Source organism: Nomascus leucogenys, chromosome 11, assembly GCF_006542625.1.
Source record: "Nomascus leucogenys isolate Asia chromosome 11, Asia_NLE_v1, whole genome shotgun sequence".
NCBI lineage: Eukaryota > Metazoa > Chordata > Mammalia > Primates > Hylobatidae > Nomascus > Nomascus leucogenys.
The window spans coordinates 36013687-36033752 of record NC_044391.1 but is presented as its reverse complement, the minus strand read 5'-3'; the positions used below and the strand labels follow the sequence as shown (position 1 = coordinate 36033752).

At 33.0% G+C, this 20066-nt stretch overlaps 1 protein-coding gene across 15 annotated transcripts in view; it reads left to right on the top strand.

Annotated features, from left to right (window-relative positions):
- Window positions 1–20066, top strand: part of DGKB (diacylglycerol kinase beta) — a 799601-nt gene that overhangs the window by 349879 nt on the left and 429656 nt on the right. For all 15 annotated transcript variants that reach the window (XM_030822175.1, XM_030822171.1, XM_030822169.1 and 12 more), the window contains 2 exons: window positions 16886–16971; window positions 19084–19173. In XM_030822175.1, coding sequence (XP_030678035.1) covers window positions 16886–16971; window positions 19084–19173 — 176 coding nt within the window. The remainder of the gene's footprint in view (window positions 1–16885; window positions 16972–19083; window positions 19174–20066) is intronic.

Below are 20066 nucleotides of genomic sequence, written 5' to 3'. Positions count from 1 at the left end.
TTTCCCCTTCTACTGCCGTGTGAAGATACAGCATTCATCCCTCTGCCATGAGTGGATGCATGAAGAACATGCCATCTTTGAAGCAGATAATAAGCCTTACCAGACAACAAATCTGTTGATGTCTTGATCTTGGACTTCCCAGCCTCCAGAAACGTGAGAAATAAATACCTGTCATTTATACATTATCGAATTTCAGTTATTTTCATATTGCAGCACAAAATGAACTAAAATAATGTTTCTGATTTTTTTCTATAGGAGTTTTTTTATTAAATAACATATTTTACTTAAATATCCTCCCATTTACTGTTATCTAAGTGTACATAGTAAAATTACTGGCTCAAATTTACCTCCAGCCCCAGGCAGTTAACTGATCATAGCTTACCAATAAGTAAAAATAAGAAAACCCATAGCAGATAAATTGGTTCAAAACATTTATTCAATGGCTACCAGATGCCAGGAACAATCTCGTCACTGCCAATCCACTCTGAACAAAACAGATAATAACTCTTGCCCTCACAGCCTTATATTTTAGTGATGGAAAACATATATTAAACTAATAAACCAGTGAAATATACATATATTAGCAGGGAATGTGAACAAGGAGTGTGCATTGTTGGTGAAGGTTTTGTGGTTGTTCTTTTAAATGAGGTGGACAGAGAAGAGCTGGCTGAGTATAGATGTGAAGATGAGGAGGTAGCTCATTGTCATCTTGTACAAGAGCTTTTAAGGCAGAGAGAGCAGCAAGCATAAAAGCATAATGATTGGAAAATATTGTATAAGTTTGGGAAACATTAGCAAGAAGGCCAGGGAGACTAGAACAGAGTGAAGGGCAGTCGGATGTCAGAAAGGTACTAAGGGCTAGTTCACACAGGGTTTTAGGATTACTGTGACCATAATAATTAGGTTTACCTAAGACTCTTCGGGTTATTTCTGGTGTCCTAGCATCTGGCCCAATTTAGCATTTGCCCAGGACTGTTGTATTTTAAGTACTGCTATTAATAAGTGCATTGCAATGAAGAATGATGATGATGTGTTTGGCAGCCCTCCAATTTCTAAATCCAGCTTTCGCTATGTTATCCTCTTGTAATGTGTAAGACACACGTCCAAGGAACAGAGATCTGATTTTAATAGTAATCATTACACCTAAAACGTGACCAAAAATAAACTATTTTCCATTGTTTTTTAAACACAAAAACAAGTGACAACTTTTGAGGAATTGGTATCCCTTTTATGCCATCCCATTATGCTGTGGCCTGGACCTCACAGCTCCCTGAGAGTTGCAAAGGGTCACAAATATACCAATCAGAAATGCCTGTGGAGATATTGACAAATCATAGGTTAGATGTTCATGAAATGTATGTGAGAAAAAGAGCATGAGCAGTTTTACCAAGAATGTATAGGGAATGGCTTGAATATACTTCCTCAATGTTTTATTTTTCATTAAATATATAGTTTATAAATATTTACTTTATAATAGATTTATATTTTGCAATAACACTTTTCAGCAAAAGATAGCTTAAAAATAAAATGTCTTTTAAATAAAAATAATCTGAATTTCAAAACAAAAAATAGTTCTGAATTTCTGTTTCTTAAAGAGTTGATGAATACATAATCTGTGTGAAATATTTATGAACATTTACCATCTGCAATGAGAGCTCCAGTGATACCATTGACTATGCAGAAATCAGTAAACACAACTATGCTGAAGAAACATCAGCATCTGCTTTAAAATTAATAGTTAATTCTCTGCCCCAAAGCAATCATTTAATATGCAGAAAGTTCCTTTGCATATCACCCTTTGAAGCATGACTTTTCGTTTAGATCAAATGACTTTTCAAAATTAGTGTTCATTTTCAATTCCAAGTTTCTTTATGTGTATTATTAATGAAGTTATAGCTGTTAATATCTTGACTCCATTAGCGGAATAACTTTTCCAAAAGATCAAGTAATGCCATTTCTATATCAGAGTGATCAGAATGTTTTAATGAAACATCTGTTTGTTGTAAGGATGATTTGAATTCATTCATTTCATGCACTCTAAATAAAGTTTTTTGGAAGTTCGTTTGGATGAAGGGGAGACATTAGATATTAGTAATAATGCTATCATAAAATCAGTATAAAAGTTTAGCACTACTGATACAATAATTTCCTCCTGTGGGAATAATTTGAATGTAGATTTTGGTGAAGCACACCATCATGGCAAAAACATGATTTCTAATACAGTAATGAATTGATTGATAAAAAATTGTGCTTTAAATTCGTTGCTCACATAAATTATAATCACATCCAAGGAAATTTTGATATTCTAATAATTAAAATAAAAGCCATAATTATATTGCTTGTACACATGCACACACACACACACACACACACATAAATTATTCAGTTATTCTCCTACTGATTCAGTAGTCACCCAGGAACCTTCTGGACCAAAATAATAATAATAATAAGACTCAAGTCTTAGGTGACTCAAGTAATAAAACCCTGTAAAAATCTCTCTGGACAACACTCCTTCAGCCAGTCTTTTCCTGATTATACATACCCTCCTCTTCTATTTAAAATCTGCAACTCAAGGAGCATGAACATTTAAGGTAATTTAATATAGAGGTTATCAGCATATAGAAATCTGCAACTTGAATTATATTATTGGGTAACAGTGTTGTTCGTAATCAAGACAAGTTTAGCCTAATAAACACAATCTGAAAAGCAGATAATTGGATTTGGAATATAATACATTTGATAAAATTGATACAAATTATATTTACAACTATTAAAATCATAAATATCTTGGTGTCTGATACTAATCTTCAATTATGTACATATCATTTCCTGAAAATGGCAGATGAGCTGGAGCTCTCTTTGTTGAATTCATAATGTTTTATTCTCCAATTACATTATTTACTTTTATTTATCTCTTCTTGATGAGTCATATATTTTTCATTTAGTTACCTTTATGCCTATAGTTAGAATTCTGTGTAATTAAATTATTCATGGGTTTTTTTTGAGATAGAGTCTTGCTCTGTCGCCCAGGCTGGAATGCAGTGGCAGGATCTCAGCTCACTGCAAGCTCCGCCTCCCGGGTTCACGCCATTCTCCTGCCTCAGCCTCCCGAGTAGCTGTCATATTTTAAACTATGGTCTCTGACCAGTATTATGCTATAGTAAGATGTGTGCACAGAAGCAGATGCTCTTGAAGGCAATGAATCTTCAACTTCAGTGTCTCTCACTTGCAAGGACTCCTTTCAAGACTATAGGAAGGATCTTAGCAATGTGATTGTATTGCCTTTCTCATTTGAGTTTTTGATATTTTAAAAAGAAGGTATTTTAACTATAAGAATTTTTATGAACAATGTTAGTTAAGCCAGCTCAGTAGTAATGCATAGAGAGGCAAATATATCAATGGAAGATAATTAAGAGCCCTCCCCCATGCCCTGTATATGTATTGGTATTAACCAGAAAAATTGGGCATCTATATGGAAAAATAAAACAGTAAAAAAAAAAAAAAAGACTTGTCTCCATTCCAACTCCTTTTTCATCACACTTTACCTAGTGACTAGTAGCACTGGAATGAGCATGAGCATTTTAGGATCTGACCAAAAGAGAATGAGGTCCAATTACATGATTGAATCCTGAGACTTATAATGTGTGGTTCATGGATATTTTTGTGTATGTTTGTTATTGCTAGTTCTCCTGGTGTAAAAATGACTTCCAGGCATATCCCCATTGCCCAGTGTGACTTTACACTGGTTTTCTGACATAAATTTAAAGAGCCAGAAGACATGTCTTGATAAAAATGGTCCAGAGCCTGCCTGGTAACAGAATATATGTATAGTAGGGGAGAAATGAGGTTTGAAATGTACAAAGTTCAAAGCTTATCTGCGGAAAATTCTTCTAATCATCCCATTCAGTTCTCTTTAATGCCTCATCAAAACAGAAGTGTTATTCTTCCAGTAATACAGTTAACAATGCAGTATAAACAATTTTAAATTTTTATTATTGAAGAAAGTTACATGATATTAAATGTATCATTATTCCTGTGCTTGTAGAGCACAGCCTATATCAGCTCTACAACAAGCAGGCATATTTATGTGTAAAGTACATGTTTTATAAATCTCTATGAAATATCGCCATCAATGAAGATACATAAAACTCACAATATGTCATGTTATTAACATAACAATGGTTAATGTATATCATTAATTCAAAGAGTACTTAAGGTTAGACATTGAACAAAAAATTGAAATGCCTGCAAGTCTTACAGCTTGGCTATGACTAAAAAACAAATATTGATTTTCACATATTTAACAATAATGCTAAAAATTTACTTTATCAATGATGACTTGTGAAGCTAAGTGGAACATTCCTGATAAATCATCAATTTAAATATATAAATAAATCATTCTAGAGGAAAAGAAAATCATCTTTTAACCTCAGTACAAATATTATTTTAAATTGTCATATAAAAATGTAAAAACGAAGCATTAGGCAGTTTATTAATTTATAAAACTATGTTATTATTCCAAATCCTACGATGTAATGTTTGTAAGCTATCTTAAATTTACAATCTAATGTGATTTTTATTATAGATAAGTATGTATTTATATATTTATATATCTACGTCACTTTTTTAAAAGTTTGTGCACATTTATTTTGCATATTTTTTCTTAAAGGGGGCCTCAATTTTTATAAACATCAGGCCCTACATAATCAGGATTCACTCTCCTGCTCCTTATTTATCAAAGAGAGATCATAAGGAGGAAATTAACTTCTTATATTCAATACTCCATGAACACAAGTTCCATGAGTATCTCAAATTCTATATGTCTATTACTAAACTAATTTTCTCCCCTTTTCCCAAATTTACACACTGTTTTTATTCTCTAATTTGATGAATAAAAAGACCATTCACTGAAGAACCGCTTTCTCATTCCCTCTGACAGTACGTCACTTCAGGCTTTCAAGATTTGTCATCTAACCACTCTCCTAGGATTTATATGTACCCTCCTTCGTACATAACAGCCCTTCACTCAGTTTCTCCTCACATCTGTCCCCAATTCATCAGCTAATTAACTTCACCCAGGCTTCAAGATTCAACTCATGTGTCTCCAAGTTTATTAAGCCACCCCTCATCCCTACCTAGTCCACATTAACTGCCCTCAAAGAACATCTTATAGTGACCTGAACTGTTTGTTTTCTTGTCTGCCTTCTCAGTTAAGCCAGTGAGATAATCAAAGACAAGAATTCTACCTTGCTTTTGAATCTCTGGAATCTAACTCAGTTCCTAGTACATAGTTGTAGTTACTACATTTATATTGAATAAGTGGATAGGTGCAGGTGCCATTTCATTTATAAAGTATTTATAGCTATTCTTTTGTATTTGAACCTAAGCAAAGTATTTTTTCTTCTGTAGAAGTCTAGATTTATTTCCTTTCAAAATACATTCTTACTTCACACTCTAAGCTAACTCAGTGGAATGATCTGATGTGTACAGAATAGAAACTCATTCTAATTATTAATATTAAAAACATTCACACGACAGAATGGATTTCAGTAAATTTGTCAAACAGTCTTGAGCAACCTAATCACTTGTGCTGCTACATTTTAGGGGTTAATTTTATAGACTATAAATTTGGACCATAAATGATATATATGTGCTTTCCAATTAGAAGCAATAAGAATGACTTATTCCATTTTAACTTCTTTCAAATATCAGGAAGAATGTGTAACTTCTGTTTTAATTGACACTCTTTGTCGTATTTTTCCCTTCATTTTCAACTCATTACATCAGAATTGTCTGTCAATTCTCTATGTTTAGTCATGTAACTTACAATAAATATTTTAAACTGCATTTCCAAACACATATATACATATCAGTACACACATAACATGCATATTCATTATACTTTTAGGGATGGACTTTCATGTAGCATGACCATAAATTTTACTGCATATTTGTAGCAGTAAATACAGTATGCAAATATGGAGTTCAATTAAATCGCTCCCTTTCTAATGTAGAAAACACTTACACTTACAGATGAGAGAAAATGGCTTTTTAAAAGGTGTTCTGTGTTCTTTGGTGTCAAAAAACAAATTTACAACAAATTTAGCTTAAAGATCTCATTGGCTTATATTTGCAATTCTAGAACTGGGTAACACCTAATTCTATAGAATAGAATGAGTGTTCAATGAACTGAGCACAGGAGTTTGGCTTTATAAGCAGAAGAGGGCTGAAGAAAGCAGAAATAAGGGATGAAAGGCAGATTGGTCATTTCAAAGTTACTTTTCTTACAGGGTCAAAACAGAGGGGACTTCCTTATCATGCTAGCTCTGGTGAACTGGGCCCCCTTCTGATTGGTTGCTGCAAATCTCTTGTTTTTTTTTTTTTTAACTGGACCATTTCAAAGTTCAATTTGATTACATGGCACTTAGCACAAGAGACTCCATTCTGGTTTGGTCTGGTCTGTTGGGGCCCAGTGCAGAAGCTCAGTCTAAAATAATGACCACTCATAATTTTTGTTTATCATCAGTTACTTGGTTTTTAAATATTAATTTATATTTTTTAAAAATATCCTTAAAGGGTTATAATTTTCCATGCAATAGAAAAAAATTATATTTTAACAAAATATATTTACAAAAGTGTTTTACTTACACTAATAAAATTATAAATGTTTTCTATATGAGGGCAAGAATATTTCAACTAAATATTAATGTTTCTATTCACTCAGAAATGACTCTAAAAATTTGATATTTCTGCCAATATTAATTTTTAAAGAAATACATACATTAGTGAGGAAAGGAAAAATATTTAGGCTACATCATAGAACCTGTCATTTACTGACCTTTCATTTCTAACTCATTTTATAGGAGGAGGAATATTAAAGAGATAACATTATAGGTTCCCCAGGAATAAATATTCTCTCATTTTCTGTGTCTCATGCTCTCTTTTGTCATTTCAGTCTGTGTTTTTCCCTTTCTCTGTCCCTCTCTCCTTCACTTTTAACACACTTAAGCATAAAAGATTTGTTTGAGATTTCCAGAAATAATGAAATAAATGTTTCAATTATTAATGGTCCACTGGAATATGTATATTTTTCAAATACTCTAAAACTTATTTCTGGTTATTATGGCAACAGAATTAAGTTACACTGCATTTATAAAGATTAATTCAAATTAATTTTTTATAACTATCCCACTTATCCACATGGAATGTCTTCTCAAAACAGTGTAAATTCAGCTTCCATACAATATCTCAAAACTCTAACCAAATTAGCTGGAACAGGTGCATTTCCTAGTTTAACTAAATTTTAAAGTGTATTGTTGAAACAAAGTACATAAGACATTAGATTGGAGGATATTATTATAATTAATTTTACTTTAAATTAAAATGTTGAGAGAGTTACATTAAATTCATGAAACATCGAAATCCACAGAGAAAAACATGAAATAACCTTTCCCCCATTTTGTAATATATATAATAGAATGAAACATTGGGGAGCATAAATAATTCATGCATGGATTTTTAAAAGATATTACACCAGCAATAATAATAATATCAATGATACCAAGGTATGTATAGATTCAGTTTGGGTATTAATAAATAAGCTGAAAGTTATTAAAAATTGGTTTTCTAGACCATAAATATTGTTTCAAAAACAATGGTAACATCACAAATCAGAAAATTCAGCCAGATTTTATTGAGGCAATTTTGAATCCATATAATCTTATAACTTTAAGAATAATATAGTATGTAACTGTATGCATGCAAGTATAAATATGAATTGAATAGAATAATCAGAGATACGTATGCTTCTTTCTGTCTCTAAATGCTTAAATCAGAATGCAGACCTTTCGTAAGGCAAGCTCTTGAAATTATTTTTTTCTAAACAAGAAGGAGGAAAAAGAATTGATGACATATGGTAAAGTCATTTTGGATCCTTCAGCCTTGTGTTTCTTGAAAACAAAGAGATATGAATATGTATAATTAAAGTGAGCATTCACCATGCATGGAAATGCTGAAAATATTTATGACTCTCACACTGATTTCCTCTAAGTATCAAAAATATTATTTTATAATTTATAATATATATACTACTTATAGCCATATATTTATTTTATATACTTAATCTGTTTCTAACCCATACAGCCACATTGCATATAAGTGATAGTATTTTGTAATAATAAAATATAAGATTGGAATAAAAAGTAATATTTACATATTGATGTTAAGAATTCTGATTTATGACACTTTCCAAGACTCTGGAATCAGTACTATAATTTTCTTTTCTTTTAAAAAAGGTTTTCCTGGTGTGCTTTGTACCTAATAACAATTAGGTACAAATGAAAATGTACTGCCTTTTCTGTATCAGTTTTATCTTAACACAAAGTAAGCCTCTGAATCTTAGATGAAATTTTCTGGATTTGTTTTTAGTAATATTAAGCATCACAATTTCACCACCTGCTCTTTTGTTGTGGTCGTGGTAAGAACAATTAACATAAGAGCTACATTCTTAAACTTTTTAAATGTACAAAACAGTATCGTTAACTATAGGAACAGTGTTTTGCAGTGGATATTAGAATTTATTCATCCTGTGTAACTGAAACTTTATGGAATGTTATAGTGGTGATTATAGAGCAAATATGATAAAAAAAGAAGCCTCTTTGACAGAAGGCTGCTAAACCCAAATAATAGGCTTGCTTTCAAATGTAGCTATTGCAGATACATAGGAAACTCTCTAGGTGAATCAGTGCTATAAAGGCCAACATTGGAAACTCATCATCATTCATTTTCTTCATAAATCATTTGAACTTTTAATTTCAAAAAAATTAATAAAATGGTGCAAATAAATTCAGGACCCAAGCATGATTTCATTGCAAAATGTTTATGCTTATTCATTCTTCACATGGAACATTGTGGAATTGATAGGTAAAAAGTACAATACACAGTACAAAAGTTTCCCCAGAGTGAAGTCCTTCCTGACACTCCCCATTTTCTCACTTCTCCACATTGGAAGGGTGACTCGTGATGTGGAAGCCTCCCAGCTGCTCCTCATCACAGCCTTCCTGGGTGAAAAGTCAGTGCCATGCAGGACCCTGCATTTTGGCTCCTGCTGAGCCTCTTCAATTTACTTGTCCTCTATCACAGCTGTTTTCCTCTGTACCTTGTGTCTCCAGTGCTGTAGGCAGGTCTCCCAATTGTCCACTAGTTACAGTTTCAGATTGGATGCAGAAAAACTCTCCTTACTGCTTGTTAGAAAATTGTGACTATTCTGCCAGAACAGTGCAGGTGGAGGAGGTGGGGAAATAGAGAAGTGGCACTCTGACCTAAAACACACCTAGACTACTTTTAATAAAGAAAAAATATATAATTAAATTAGTAATAACATGTGAATAGTAAGTTGTATTTACATACACATTTACTTTATGTGTATATAAAGAGCCCAACAAACCACGTGGTGTTAATTCCATTCTAAAGTTATGGAAACTGAGGGTCAGAATCACTAAATAAATCCCAAGGATATTAATGAATGAATGTAGTAAGGAATGAATGAGTTTCTAGGGAAAACTGCATGGATTGAATGGATCAAGAAATTGAGATAAAGAGAGGTCAAATTTTCCAATTAGCAATCAATTTACAGAGAGTAAGCTGGTCTGACAGTCACATGGGGTTTATGTTTGGGGGTAGGATGCTGCTGAAGAACCAATGATGACAATTTTTAAAGAAAACAAGAATGAATAACAGATGAAACATCATCATGGAATGGAAGAACAATGGTGAGTCAACTGGATGGTTAGGCTTTCACCAAAAACAATTAGCTCGGTGGGAAATGTTGCAGCTACTGCCGTGTTTTACAAAGTTTTCTTAAGCTCCAGTGCCAATGTTTGAAAATCTAGGAGGGAGAATCAAATTGCTACAGAAGTATAGCTGGAAAAAAAGCTGACTTAAGAAGAATTTAAAATCATAAATTTTTAAGAATAATTATTAAAGTAATTTAAACAATGATTTAAGACTTTTCTCTTAAAAAAAAACACCAGAAATTCAGGTTTGTTATGCAAGTGCTACCAGTTTTCAAGTAACTTCAATAATTATACAAATTCTTCCACAAAAATAGTAAAAGGAGGAATATTCTGCAACATATTCTTTAAGGCAGTATAATTTTAATTTTAAAAAGTAGACAAAAGTGGTATGAGGAAGAAAAACAGGTCAATTTGTTCATAAATATTGATGCAAAATTTCTAAACAAAATATTAGCAAAGAAATTCAATTATCTTAAAAATATTAATACACAAAAATCAATTTGGGTGCATGAAAGGACTGCAACAATGGTTTAATAATGCAGAAATATATAAATGTTTATTCTCACACTAACCAATTAAAGGACAGAGTCCTTGTCAAATCTCAAAAATGCAGAAAAACTTATTACTTATGTTAGTAAAAATTCTTATTAAAAAGAGTAGAAGGGAAACTTGTTAACCTCGTAAAAAATCTCCATCAAAAATAAAGGAAAGTAAAAAGAAAGAAAAATAAAATCTCAATAACAGATATCCTAAATGGGCAGATTCCAAAAGTAATTCTGATCTTCAGGAACAAGATATGGATATTCACTATGAATACTCCTATTCAACCGTATGTTGGAATTCTGTCAAGGAAAAAGACACAGGGAAAGAAAAAACAATTATAAGGACTGGAGATTACTAATAATACCGTTGCTAGTAGCAAATGCCACAATTACATACATAGAAATCCAAATGTATCCATAAACAAAATGTAAGCCATAGAAAAACAGTGGTAATATGATTATTTATAAAATCAATGTATAACAGTCAAATATGTTTATATATGCCAGCAACAAAAATATTAATGTTATTAATAAACATAATTTTTAAATATTTAAAATACCAACAAAAACTACAAAACAACCAAGAATAAATCTAACAAAATATATGCAAGACCTGTTAGCAGAAAATTTAAATCTTTGTTGAAGGATATTAAAGAATATCTAAATAAATCGAGCAATACTACATTCGTGAATAAGGAAACTTAATTCATATTATACATGTGTTATTTCTCCCAAAATTAATATATAGTTTTAATGCAACTTCAGTCAAAATCATGATTGATTTTTCTTACTATTATTTTAGTTTTGGTGAAATATGAGTTTAAATGTATATGAAAAAAAGAAGAAATAATTGGTAAGATTCTTCATGCCCTGAGATATGGACTTACTAGAAAGCTATAGTAATTGCGAGAGTGTGGTACTAGTGCAGAGATGGACAACGTCGTGAGTAAAACTCGATAGAGAATACAAGTAGAAATGTACCCATATGTGGAAATAATACCTATCATGGACTTTGCATAGTAGAAAGTTGAATTATTCAATAAATGAAAAGATGGATAAAAAATAAATAGAAAAAAGTGCTGCACTACAGCTAAAAGGAAGGGTGAAAGGGAGTAAGAAAGGAAGAGGGGGAGGGCCGGAGGCCAGGATAAAGGGGAGATGGGAGAAAGTGGGGAGAGAAGAAAAGAAAGTACTTCACACCACAAGAAACTAAGAATTTCTATGTCGAAAGCAAAACTGACATTTTAAGAGAGTATATGTGAATTCTGAGCTCTGAGTAAGGAAGTTTGTCTTACAGAAGACTAGTTAGGGTACTAACTACTTATCAAAGGGATGATGAAATTGAATATTAAAACTAAGTTCTTATTCATTAAAATACACATTAATGAAAGTAAAAGAAAAAACTTTAAATTTGTAGAAGATATTTGAAAAAAAAATTATTCAAAAAGGACTAAAATCAAAGACGTGTAAAATTTTTTTACAAACCAACAAGGTAAAAAGGAATACATAATAAAAACCAAAAGGATAAATAGGCATTTCACAAAAATAAGAAATAAATAAAATGAAAAAGTGTGACAAGTGTTGAAAGAGAATGGATTCAATAGAGCACATCCATTGTACATTGGTGCAACTTCTTTGTGAAAAACATTGATGTTATCTGGTAAAGTTGCATATTAATATGCATTACTCTAAAGTGGCCACTGCTCTTAAATGCTAGGAAGTATGTATAGGCATACCTTGGCTATATTGTGGGTTTGGTTCCACACCACCACAATAAAGTGAATATCACAATAAAGTGAGTCACACAAATTTTTTGGTTTCCCAGTACATATAAAAGTTATGTTTATACTGTTGTCTATTAAATGTGCAATAGCATTGTGGTTTAAAAAATGTATATACCTTAATTTAAAAATAATTCATTGCAAAAAAAATAGTAACAATCATCTGAGCCTCCAGGAAGTCATAATGTTTTTTCTGGTAGAGAGTTTAGCCTTGATTTTAATGGGAACCAAATGATCAGAGTGGTGGTTGCTGAAAGTGGAGGTGGCTCTAGTAGTTTCTTAAAATAAGACAACAATGAAGTTTGACCCATTGATGGACTCTTACTTTTATGAAAGATTTCTCTCTAGCATGTAATGCTGTTTGCTAGCATCTTATACACAGTAGAACTTCCCTCAGAATTTGAGTCAGTCTTCTCAAATCCTGCTGCTGCCTTATCAATTAAATTTATGTAATAATCTAAATCCTTTGTTACCATTTCAACAGTGTTCACAGCATCTTTACTAGGAGTAGATTCCATTTCAAGAAACCTCTTTTTTTGCTTATCTCTAAAAGTCAATTCCTCATCCTTTCAAATTCAATTCTCATCAAATATGATGAGATTGCAGCAATTCAGTCACATGCAGCCTCCACTTATAATTCTACTTCTTGCTGTTCTTATGACGTCTGCAGTGACTTCCTCCACTGAAGTCTTGAACCCTGTAAAGTCATCCATGAGACTTGGCATCAACTTCTTCCAAACTCTTGTTAATGCTGATATTTTGACCTCTGTCCATGAATTATGAATGTTCTTAGTGACACCTAGATTATTAAATCCTTTGCAGAGGTTGTCAATTTACTTTGCCCAGATCCCCAAAATGAATCGCTGTCTGTGGCACCTATAGCCATATGAAATGTATTTCTTAAATAAGACTTGAAAGTTGAATTACTCTTTGATCGATGAGTTGCAGAATGTATGCTGTGTTTGCCGGCATGAAAACAACATTCATCTTTCTGCACATCTCCATCAGAATCTTGGGTGACCAGGTACATTGTCAATGAAAATAATATTTTGAAAGGAATCTTTTTTTTTTTGAGAAGTATGTCTCAATCGTGGACTTAAAATACTCAGTAAACCATGCTGTAAAGAAATGTGATATCCCTCACGCTTTGTTCCACCATTTATAGCGCACAGGTAGAGTAGGTTTAGCATAATTCTTAGGGGCCCTAGGATTTTCAGAATGGCAAATGAGCATTGGCTTCAACTTAAAGTCATCAGCTTCATTAGCCCCTCACAGGAGAGTCAGCCTGTTCTTTGAAGCTTTGAGGCCAGGCATTGACTTCTCCTTTGTAGCTATCAAAGTCCTAGATGGCATCTTCTTCCATTAGAAGGCTATGTTGTCTACATTGAAAAATTGTTGTTTAGCATACCACCTTTATCAATAATTGTAGCTAGATCTTCTGGATTATTTGCTGCCACTTCTTCCTCAGCACTTGCTGTTTATACAGCTTCTTTCCTTAAGCTTCATGAACCAACATCTGCTTGCATCAAACTATTTTTCAGCTTCCTCACATCTCTCAGCCTTCATAGAATTGAATAGAGTTAGGGGTTTGCTCTGGATTTGGCTTTAGCTTAAGGGAATGTTGTGGCTCCTTCGATCTTCTGTCTAGACCACTAAAACATTCTCCATATCAGCAATAAGGCTGTTTCACCTTCTTGTTGTTTGTGTGTTCACTGGCATAGCACTTTTAATTTCCTTCAATAACTTTGCCTTTGCTTTTACAACTTGGCTTACTGGCACAAAAGGGCTAGCTTTTGGCCTGCCTGTGCTTTTGACATGCATTCCTCACTCAGCTTAATAATCTCTAGCTTTTGATTGAAAGAGAAATGCAACTCTTCCTTTCACTTGAACACTTAGAGGACATTGTAGGGTTGTTAATTTCCCTAATTTCAATACTGTTGTGTCTAAGGGAATTGAGAGGCCTGTGGACACGAAGAGAGACAGGAGGACGGCTGGTGGGTGGAGCAGTCAGAACACACACAACATTCGTGATTAAGTTCTCTGTCTTACATGGGCGTGGTTCATGGCACCTCAAAGCAATTACTATAATAACTGATCAGAGATCACCAGAACAGATATAATAATAATGAAAAAGCTTGAAATATTGCGATAATTACAAAAATGTGACACAGACACCAAGTGAGCATGTGTTGTTGGAAAACATGGCACTGATAGGCTTGCTAGAAGCAGAGTTGCCACAAACATTCAAGATGTAAAAATTGCAGTATCTGCTAAGCTCAATAAAGAGCAATACATGAGGTATGCCTTTACGAGAATGCACTTTTTGCAAGAATGTAAAGCAAACCAGTTGAAATGCCCATTGACATGGATTTTAAAAGACATATAAGTGGTATTTAACACAGCACTAGAAGTAAAAAGAACTTCAGCTACCCGTGGAAAAAGCTTCAGCTACAACGTGAATGAATCCGTGTACCAATGCTAAGTGGGAAAAGTAGAAAGACACATGTTGATTATGTCAGACACGTGGTAACTCAGTATTCAGAATAGCGCTCACCTTTGTAAATTAGAAAGGGCAGTGCTATAGGGAAAGAAAACAGAGAAATATGTAAGTTATTAGAAATGTTCTACCTCCTGGAATGGGCAACTGGTACATATGTGTTTATCCTATTGTATATGTATTAGTATAAGTAAAACAATGAGTATTAGAACCGAATATTTGCAACATGTCTCACAAAGGTTAAATATTCACAATATAATAAATGAGAAAAGGCATGAAAGTTTCCTGTTCTAAATATTCATGGGTATTACAATCAGATGATGGGTTTTAGTAATTTTTATATATATTTCATTATATTTATGCAGTGTTGGTATTACTCTGACAAAACTTTTTTAAATGATGCAAATTTAAATGCAAAGATTGCTGTAATATGCAAAGAGTTTGTAAAGTATTATTAAAAGACAACTCACCCGGCGCAGTGGCTCACACCTATAATCTCAGAAGTTTGGGAGGCCAAGGAGAATGGATCACCTGAGGTCAACAGTATGAGACCAGCCTGGCCAACATGGTGAAACGCTATCTCTACTAAAAATACAAAAATTAGCCAGGCGTGGTGGTGGGCACCTGTAATCCCAGCTTACTTGGGAGGCTGAGGCAGGAGAATCGCTTGAACCCAGGAGGAGGACGTTGCAGTGAGTCAAGATTGCACCATTGCACTCCATATTGGGCAACAAAAGTGAAACTCCATCTCAAAAAAAAAATAAAAATAAAAAATTAAAAGACAGTTCAATAGAAAGAAAGGCACATCTTTGAATGTTCTTTTCATAGGAGAACTTACACATCTTCAGGAAATGTATAAAAATATGCTCAACTCACTAGTAAACAGGGAAGTGTGATTTTACAACAAATTAAAAGACATTGGCTTTCACTCATTATTAAAGAAATATCATAAAGTTGTTCATATGTAGTGTTTTGTGGTTGCAAGGAAATGGATCCTTGCATATTTGACAGTGGGAGCCATTCAGAGGGATATAATAATGGAATGGAATATTTTTCTCTAGAGTAGCCTTCAAAACATATGTGCACGTTTACACAAATGTTCTTCAAATAATGTTAAATACAATACTTTTTTGTAATAATGAGACACTGGAAATAGCTTAAAAATTCATAAAAAGAAATCATTTTATCTTGTAGTACATGAACTTATAAAACATGATGCAGTGCTTAAAAATAATAATCTGACAGAATGCAACACATGACATATGCATATGTTATATACTGATACACAAAGTTCTCTTAGACATATTTGAAGTTAAAATAAAACCACACAAGTTAATGAACAGTATGTATAGCACAGTTTTATTCATGTTGAAAATATGTGTGTAGTAAAGACTTATGTACGAAAATTTGTATATGTAAGTACGTAGAAAAATTCCTTGGATAGTTGCATATTATATCGCTATCAGTTGTTATCTTTGGGACAAGGGAGGTGAAGAGACACATACCAAAATTTCTGTCCTGTTTCAATTTTTTTATTGCAATAAAATAGGCTATGACTGTATAGCTGGCTGCATTACCTGCCTTTGTGACTTTTCCCAAGGTAGGTTGCATTATTAAGCACGCTGCATGCAGTAACAGCAGAAGCAGTGGGTATTTATGGCAGCTGACCCAGCAATTAGGCTAGAGTGTTCCTGGGTGGAAAACACTGTCAACCAGGTCAAAATACAAGGTGAAGCCTGACTCCTATTTGCAGATTCTCAGTCAAAAGGAAAGTTGGCTAGAACCCCAGTTGCAGTCTGATCAATTTCTCCCAGTAATGGAGAAAGTAGAAAATTGTTAAAGACATATTTACTGACATAACTGTCACATTTATATATTCACTCAAAAGATAATTTTGGATTGATGAAATTTATTAAATGAAATAATGTAGTATATGTCATTCTGGGTTATGTGAACTGCAAATCACATCTGGGAGAATATCAATGAAAATTATTATAATTTACTAATTTTATTCTTAAAATTTTAGAGTTTATTAAAGAAAAATAGAGTATATTCATTATGGAATCTAGAATATATAATTACAAAATATTTTTAAGTTATAGAATCTTGAATATATAATTATAAAATAGGATTAAAGGATATGTAAGTTATCACTGAGATATTTTACAGTTTTTATAAAATAACGTATTTCATCAGGTAAAATGCTAATGATACAAAACTGAAAATATTTTTAAACTATTAATCATGTGCCATAACATGCTTATTTTTCAGGTTAAACTTTTTCCGTGATGTTCCTGACTTCAGAGTGTTAGCCTGTGGTGGAGATGGAACCGTGGGCTGGGTTTTGGATTGCATAGGTAATGCAGACACATACTTAATATGGCTGGGGAGAGAGCGATAGCTTTAAATCCTGTTTCATCTGTGTGTCTATTGCTTGTATCATTATCTTTGGAAGCAGTTATATAATTGGACATCTGGAAGGTTGCACACTGGTTTAACTTATTATTCTGTAGTTCAAAAATGTAACTGGCAAAATAGTTTACAAGTACATAGAAGTCCTTCCTTTCTAATCCACTTCTTACAGTGTTTACCAAATTTTCAGAGTAGTTTTCAAATGGGCTGTTTTCAAATGCGGCTTTAGGAAATCAGATTGTTTGCATGCCCCAGACAAGGAGCTGAAGGAGCAGTCTTAGTATTTGTGATAAAGTCTGTGCAAAATTGATGTGCTTACATTACTAAAACATGGACCCTCAAAACCTTACCCTCTCTACACATTCATATTGTTATCATCCATCATCATCATCATCATCATAGCTAATTTTTATTCATCATGTTATCTTGTTTATTCCTCACAACTCTATGACACAGATAGTATTAATAATCCCATGTAGAGATAGGGAACCTAAAATTTGGAAAAAAGTAAATAACTACAACAAAGTCTTATAGCTGTGAACTGAGAGAGCTGAGATTAGAATGCACAGTTAAGACTTATTCTATATTGCCTCTCTCTTTAAACTGAAAAAGCTCGATTTTTATGAGCAAATAATACAGGAACATCATTGAGGATATGAGGTAAGTATGCAGTACAAGAAAAACTATAAATTAAGGAAAATTATTTGGTTTTTTAGATCCAGTCAGTTGTTGGAACTGGTTGCTAGTTAGAAAAAGAGATCATGAATTGGCCTTTATGAGGAAATAAATCCAAAACAAATATTGACTCTTTTTGGTCTCATTTCAGTTACTGCACTGATCAATTCTTTGTTTAAAACAGGCACTTTCATGAAACGAATTGATTCAAAAGAAGTTTTACCTTCTGTATAAATTGAAACAGACACCTATTTAGTCAATGCAGAAAACATTTTGTCTTTGCATACACCAAAAATATTCAAATTAAAAAAAATACATGTTGGCAACACTTTTGATAAGGATCTAACAGCTTTAATCTACTAATATTTGATTTAAAAAGAAACTGAAAATTCTGATCTGGCCTTCCGTTAAACAATGTAAATCATATTTATATGTTTTATCTGAGAAGACAACCAGAATTCAAGAATTACAAAAGTTAATGAGTTAGTTGGAAAAGTATCTGAGGACTTGTAAGGGTTTTAGAGGAAAAATAGCAGGAATTCTTAGCTTGTTTTAGCCCTCAAAATCTTATTGTTGGCTATTTCATTGTGACATATCCCTACATTATCTATCCCCTCTATCCCTACACACACAGGTACACTGATTTTAAGGGGCTAAGGAGGAAGAAAAATAAAAGAAAGTGAAATACATTTGTGAGATTAATTCAAGGCATGCGATGATTCAAACCAAAGCATATGGGATGTCAGCGGCAGAGATCTTTACTGTTCTGAACCCAAAGTATTATGTGATGTAAAGATTAATCTCACGGAAAACCTGCTGATCTCGTTGTATTCCAGCTGTTAATGTTGTGTTCCGTTTGCTCTGACACAAAGCAACACCATGGGTGGGAAAAAGTCAAGGACATTGTTAGCAATTTACTCACTTTTATAATTCAACAGTTTTCAAATATTTTATTCCTTTAAGTAAAATGTACTTGGAATTGATGTTGCAAAAGGACTTTATGTAGGAACCTACCCATCCATCCTAGTTGTGTCTCTGTGTTGTAATCTTATGCTGTATATAATAATATCCCTGAGGATTGTAATGGAGATAAGACACACCACAATTTTTAGCTGAGTTAAGATATTTAAAAAGCTTTCCTCTTGCCTGAGTTTTGAAAATTCCATCATTCTGTGAATAATAGTATTTGTGTTTTATCAATTGCTACAAATGTGTACAAATTATCCATAATTCATTATTGTATATATCTAAAAATACAATTATGTTTTGTTTATGAGTACCTATTGGAATTCCTTCATTTAATGTCATCAGGCTATCTTTTTATTTCTGTTGTTTTATCTGAACTTAAAATTTTCTTTATTTGTATTTTTTTTATTCTGCAGAAAAGGCCAATGTAGGCAAGCATCCTCCAGTTGCAATTCTGCCTCTTGGGACTGGCAATGATCTAGCAAGATGCCTGCGATGGGGAGGAGGTAAAGCAGCTGCAACAACAAAAGCAGAAACAGTACACAACACCCCTTTCCCTTGCAAAACAAAAAGAAAAGAAACAAAAACCATATGATTTCAGTGAAGATAACTGATGTATATATAATATATGATTTTGAACAATAGTCTTGGATAGAAGAACAAATAGTGGGCAAAGAGACCATGGATATTGGGTTTTAATGTGATATTAAATAGAGACTTAAACTAAAGGAGGGCAAGTTTCCAAACATCTCTGGTTTTTGTTTTTGATTTTTTTGTTTAGAAAATAAGGTACACATGGATGCACTTCAAGGTAATTTTTATACTTTTAGTTTATAATTTGGGAGGTAAAATCACAAACAAAGGAAAAATGAAAGGCTAATGAATTAGTTTCCCAGGAGTGAATATGTTAAATAATACTCAGTTTTTGAGACTCACTCTATGCTAGCCAGCTGTGCTCTGCACTTTGGATACAGAGTTGACAAAAGAAAAACAAAAGTACCTTAATTTCTAGTGGCCCATAAAATCATATGTGAGACTTTACACTAACAAGTAAACAGATGAGCATTATAAGGAAAGACCTCACTGAGGATATGACATAGAAGATAAAACTACTAGCTAGATAATGACACAGCCATGTAAAGCTGGGTGTGAATTTTATAGGCAGAGGGAACATCGAGTTCAAAGGCCCAGCGGTGGCAAGGCACTTGACATATTCAAGGAACTGAAACTGAAATACTGTGGATGGGGTAGGGTAAGCAAAGAGAGAATATTTTGAGATGAGGTCTTAAAACATTTTGCAGAGTCACTAATAGGCTATATTTATCTGAAAATCACTGAACACCACTAGATAAGATCACTAAACACCATCAGACTTTGGTAAAGAAGCAGGACTTGAATG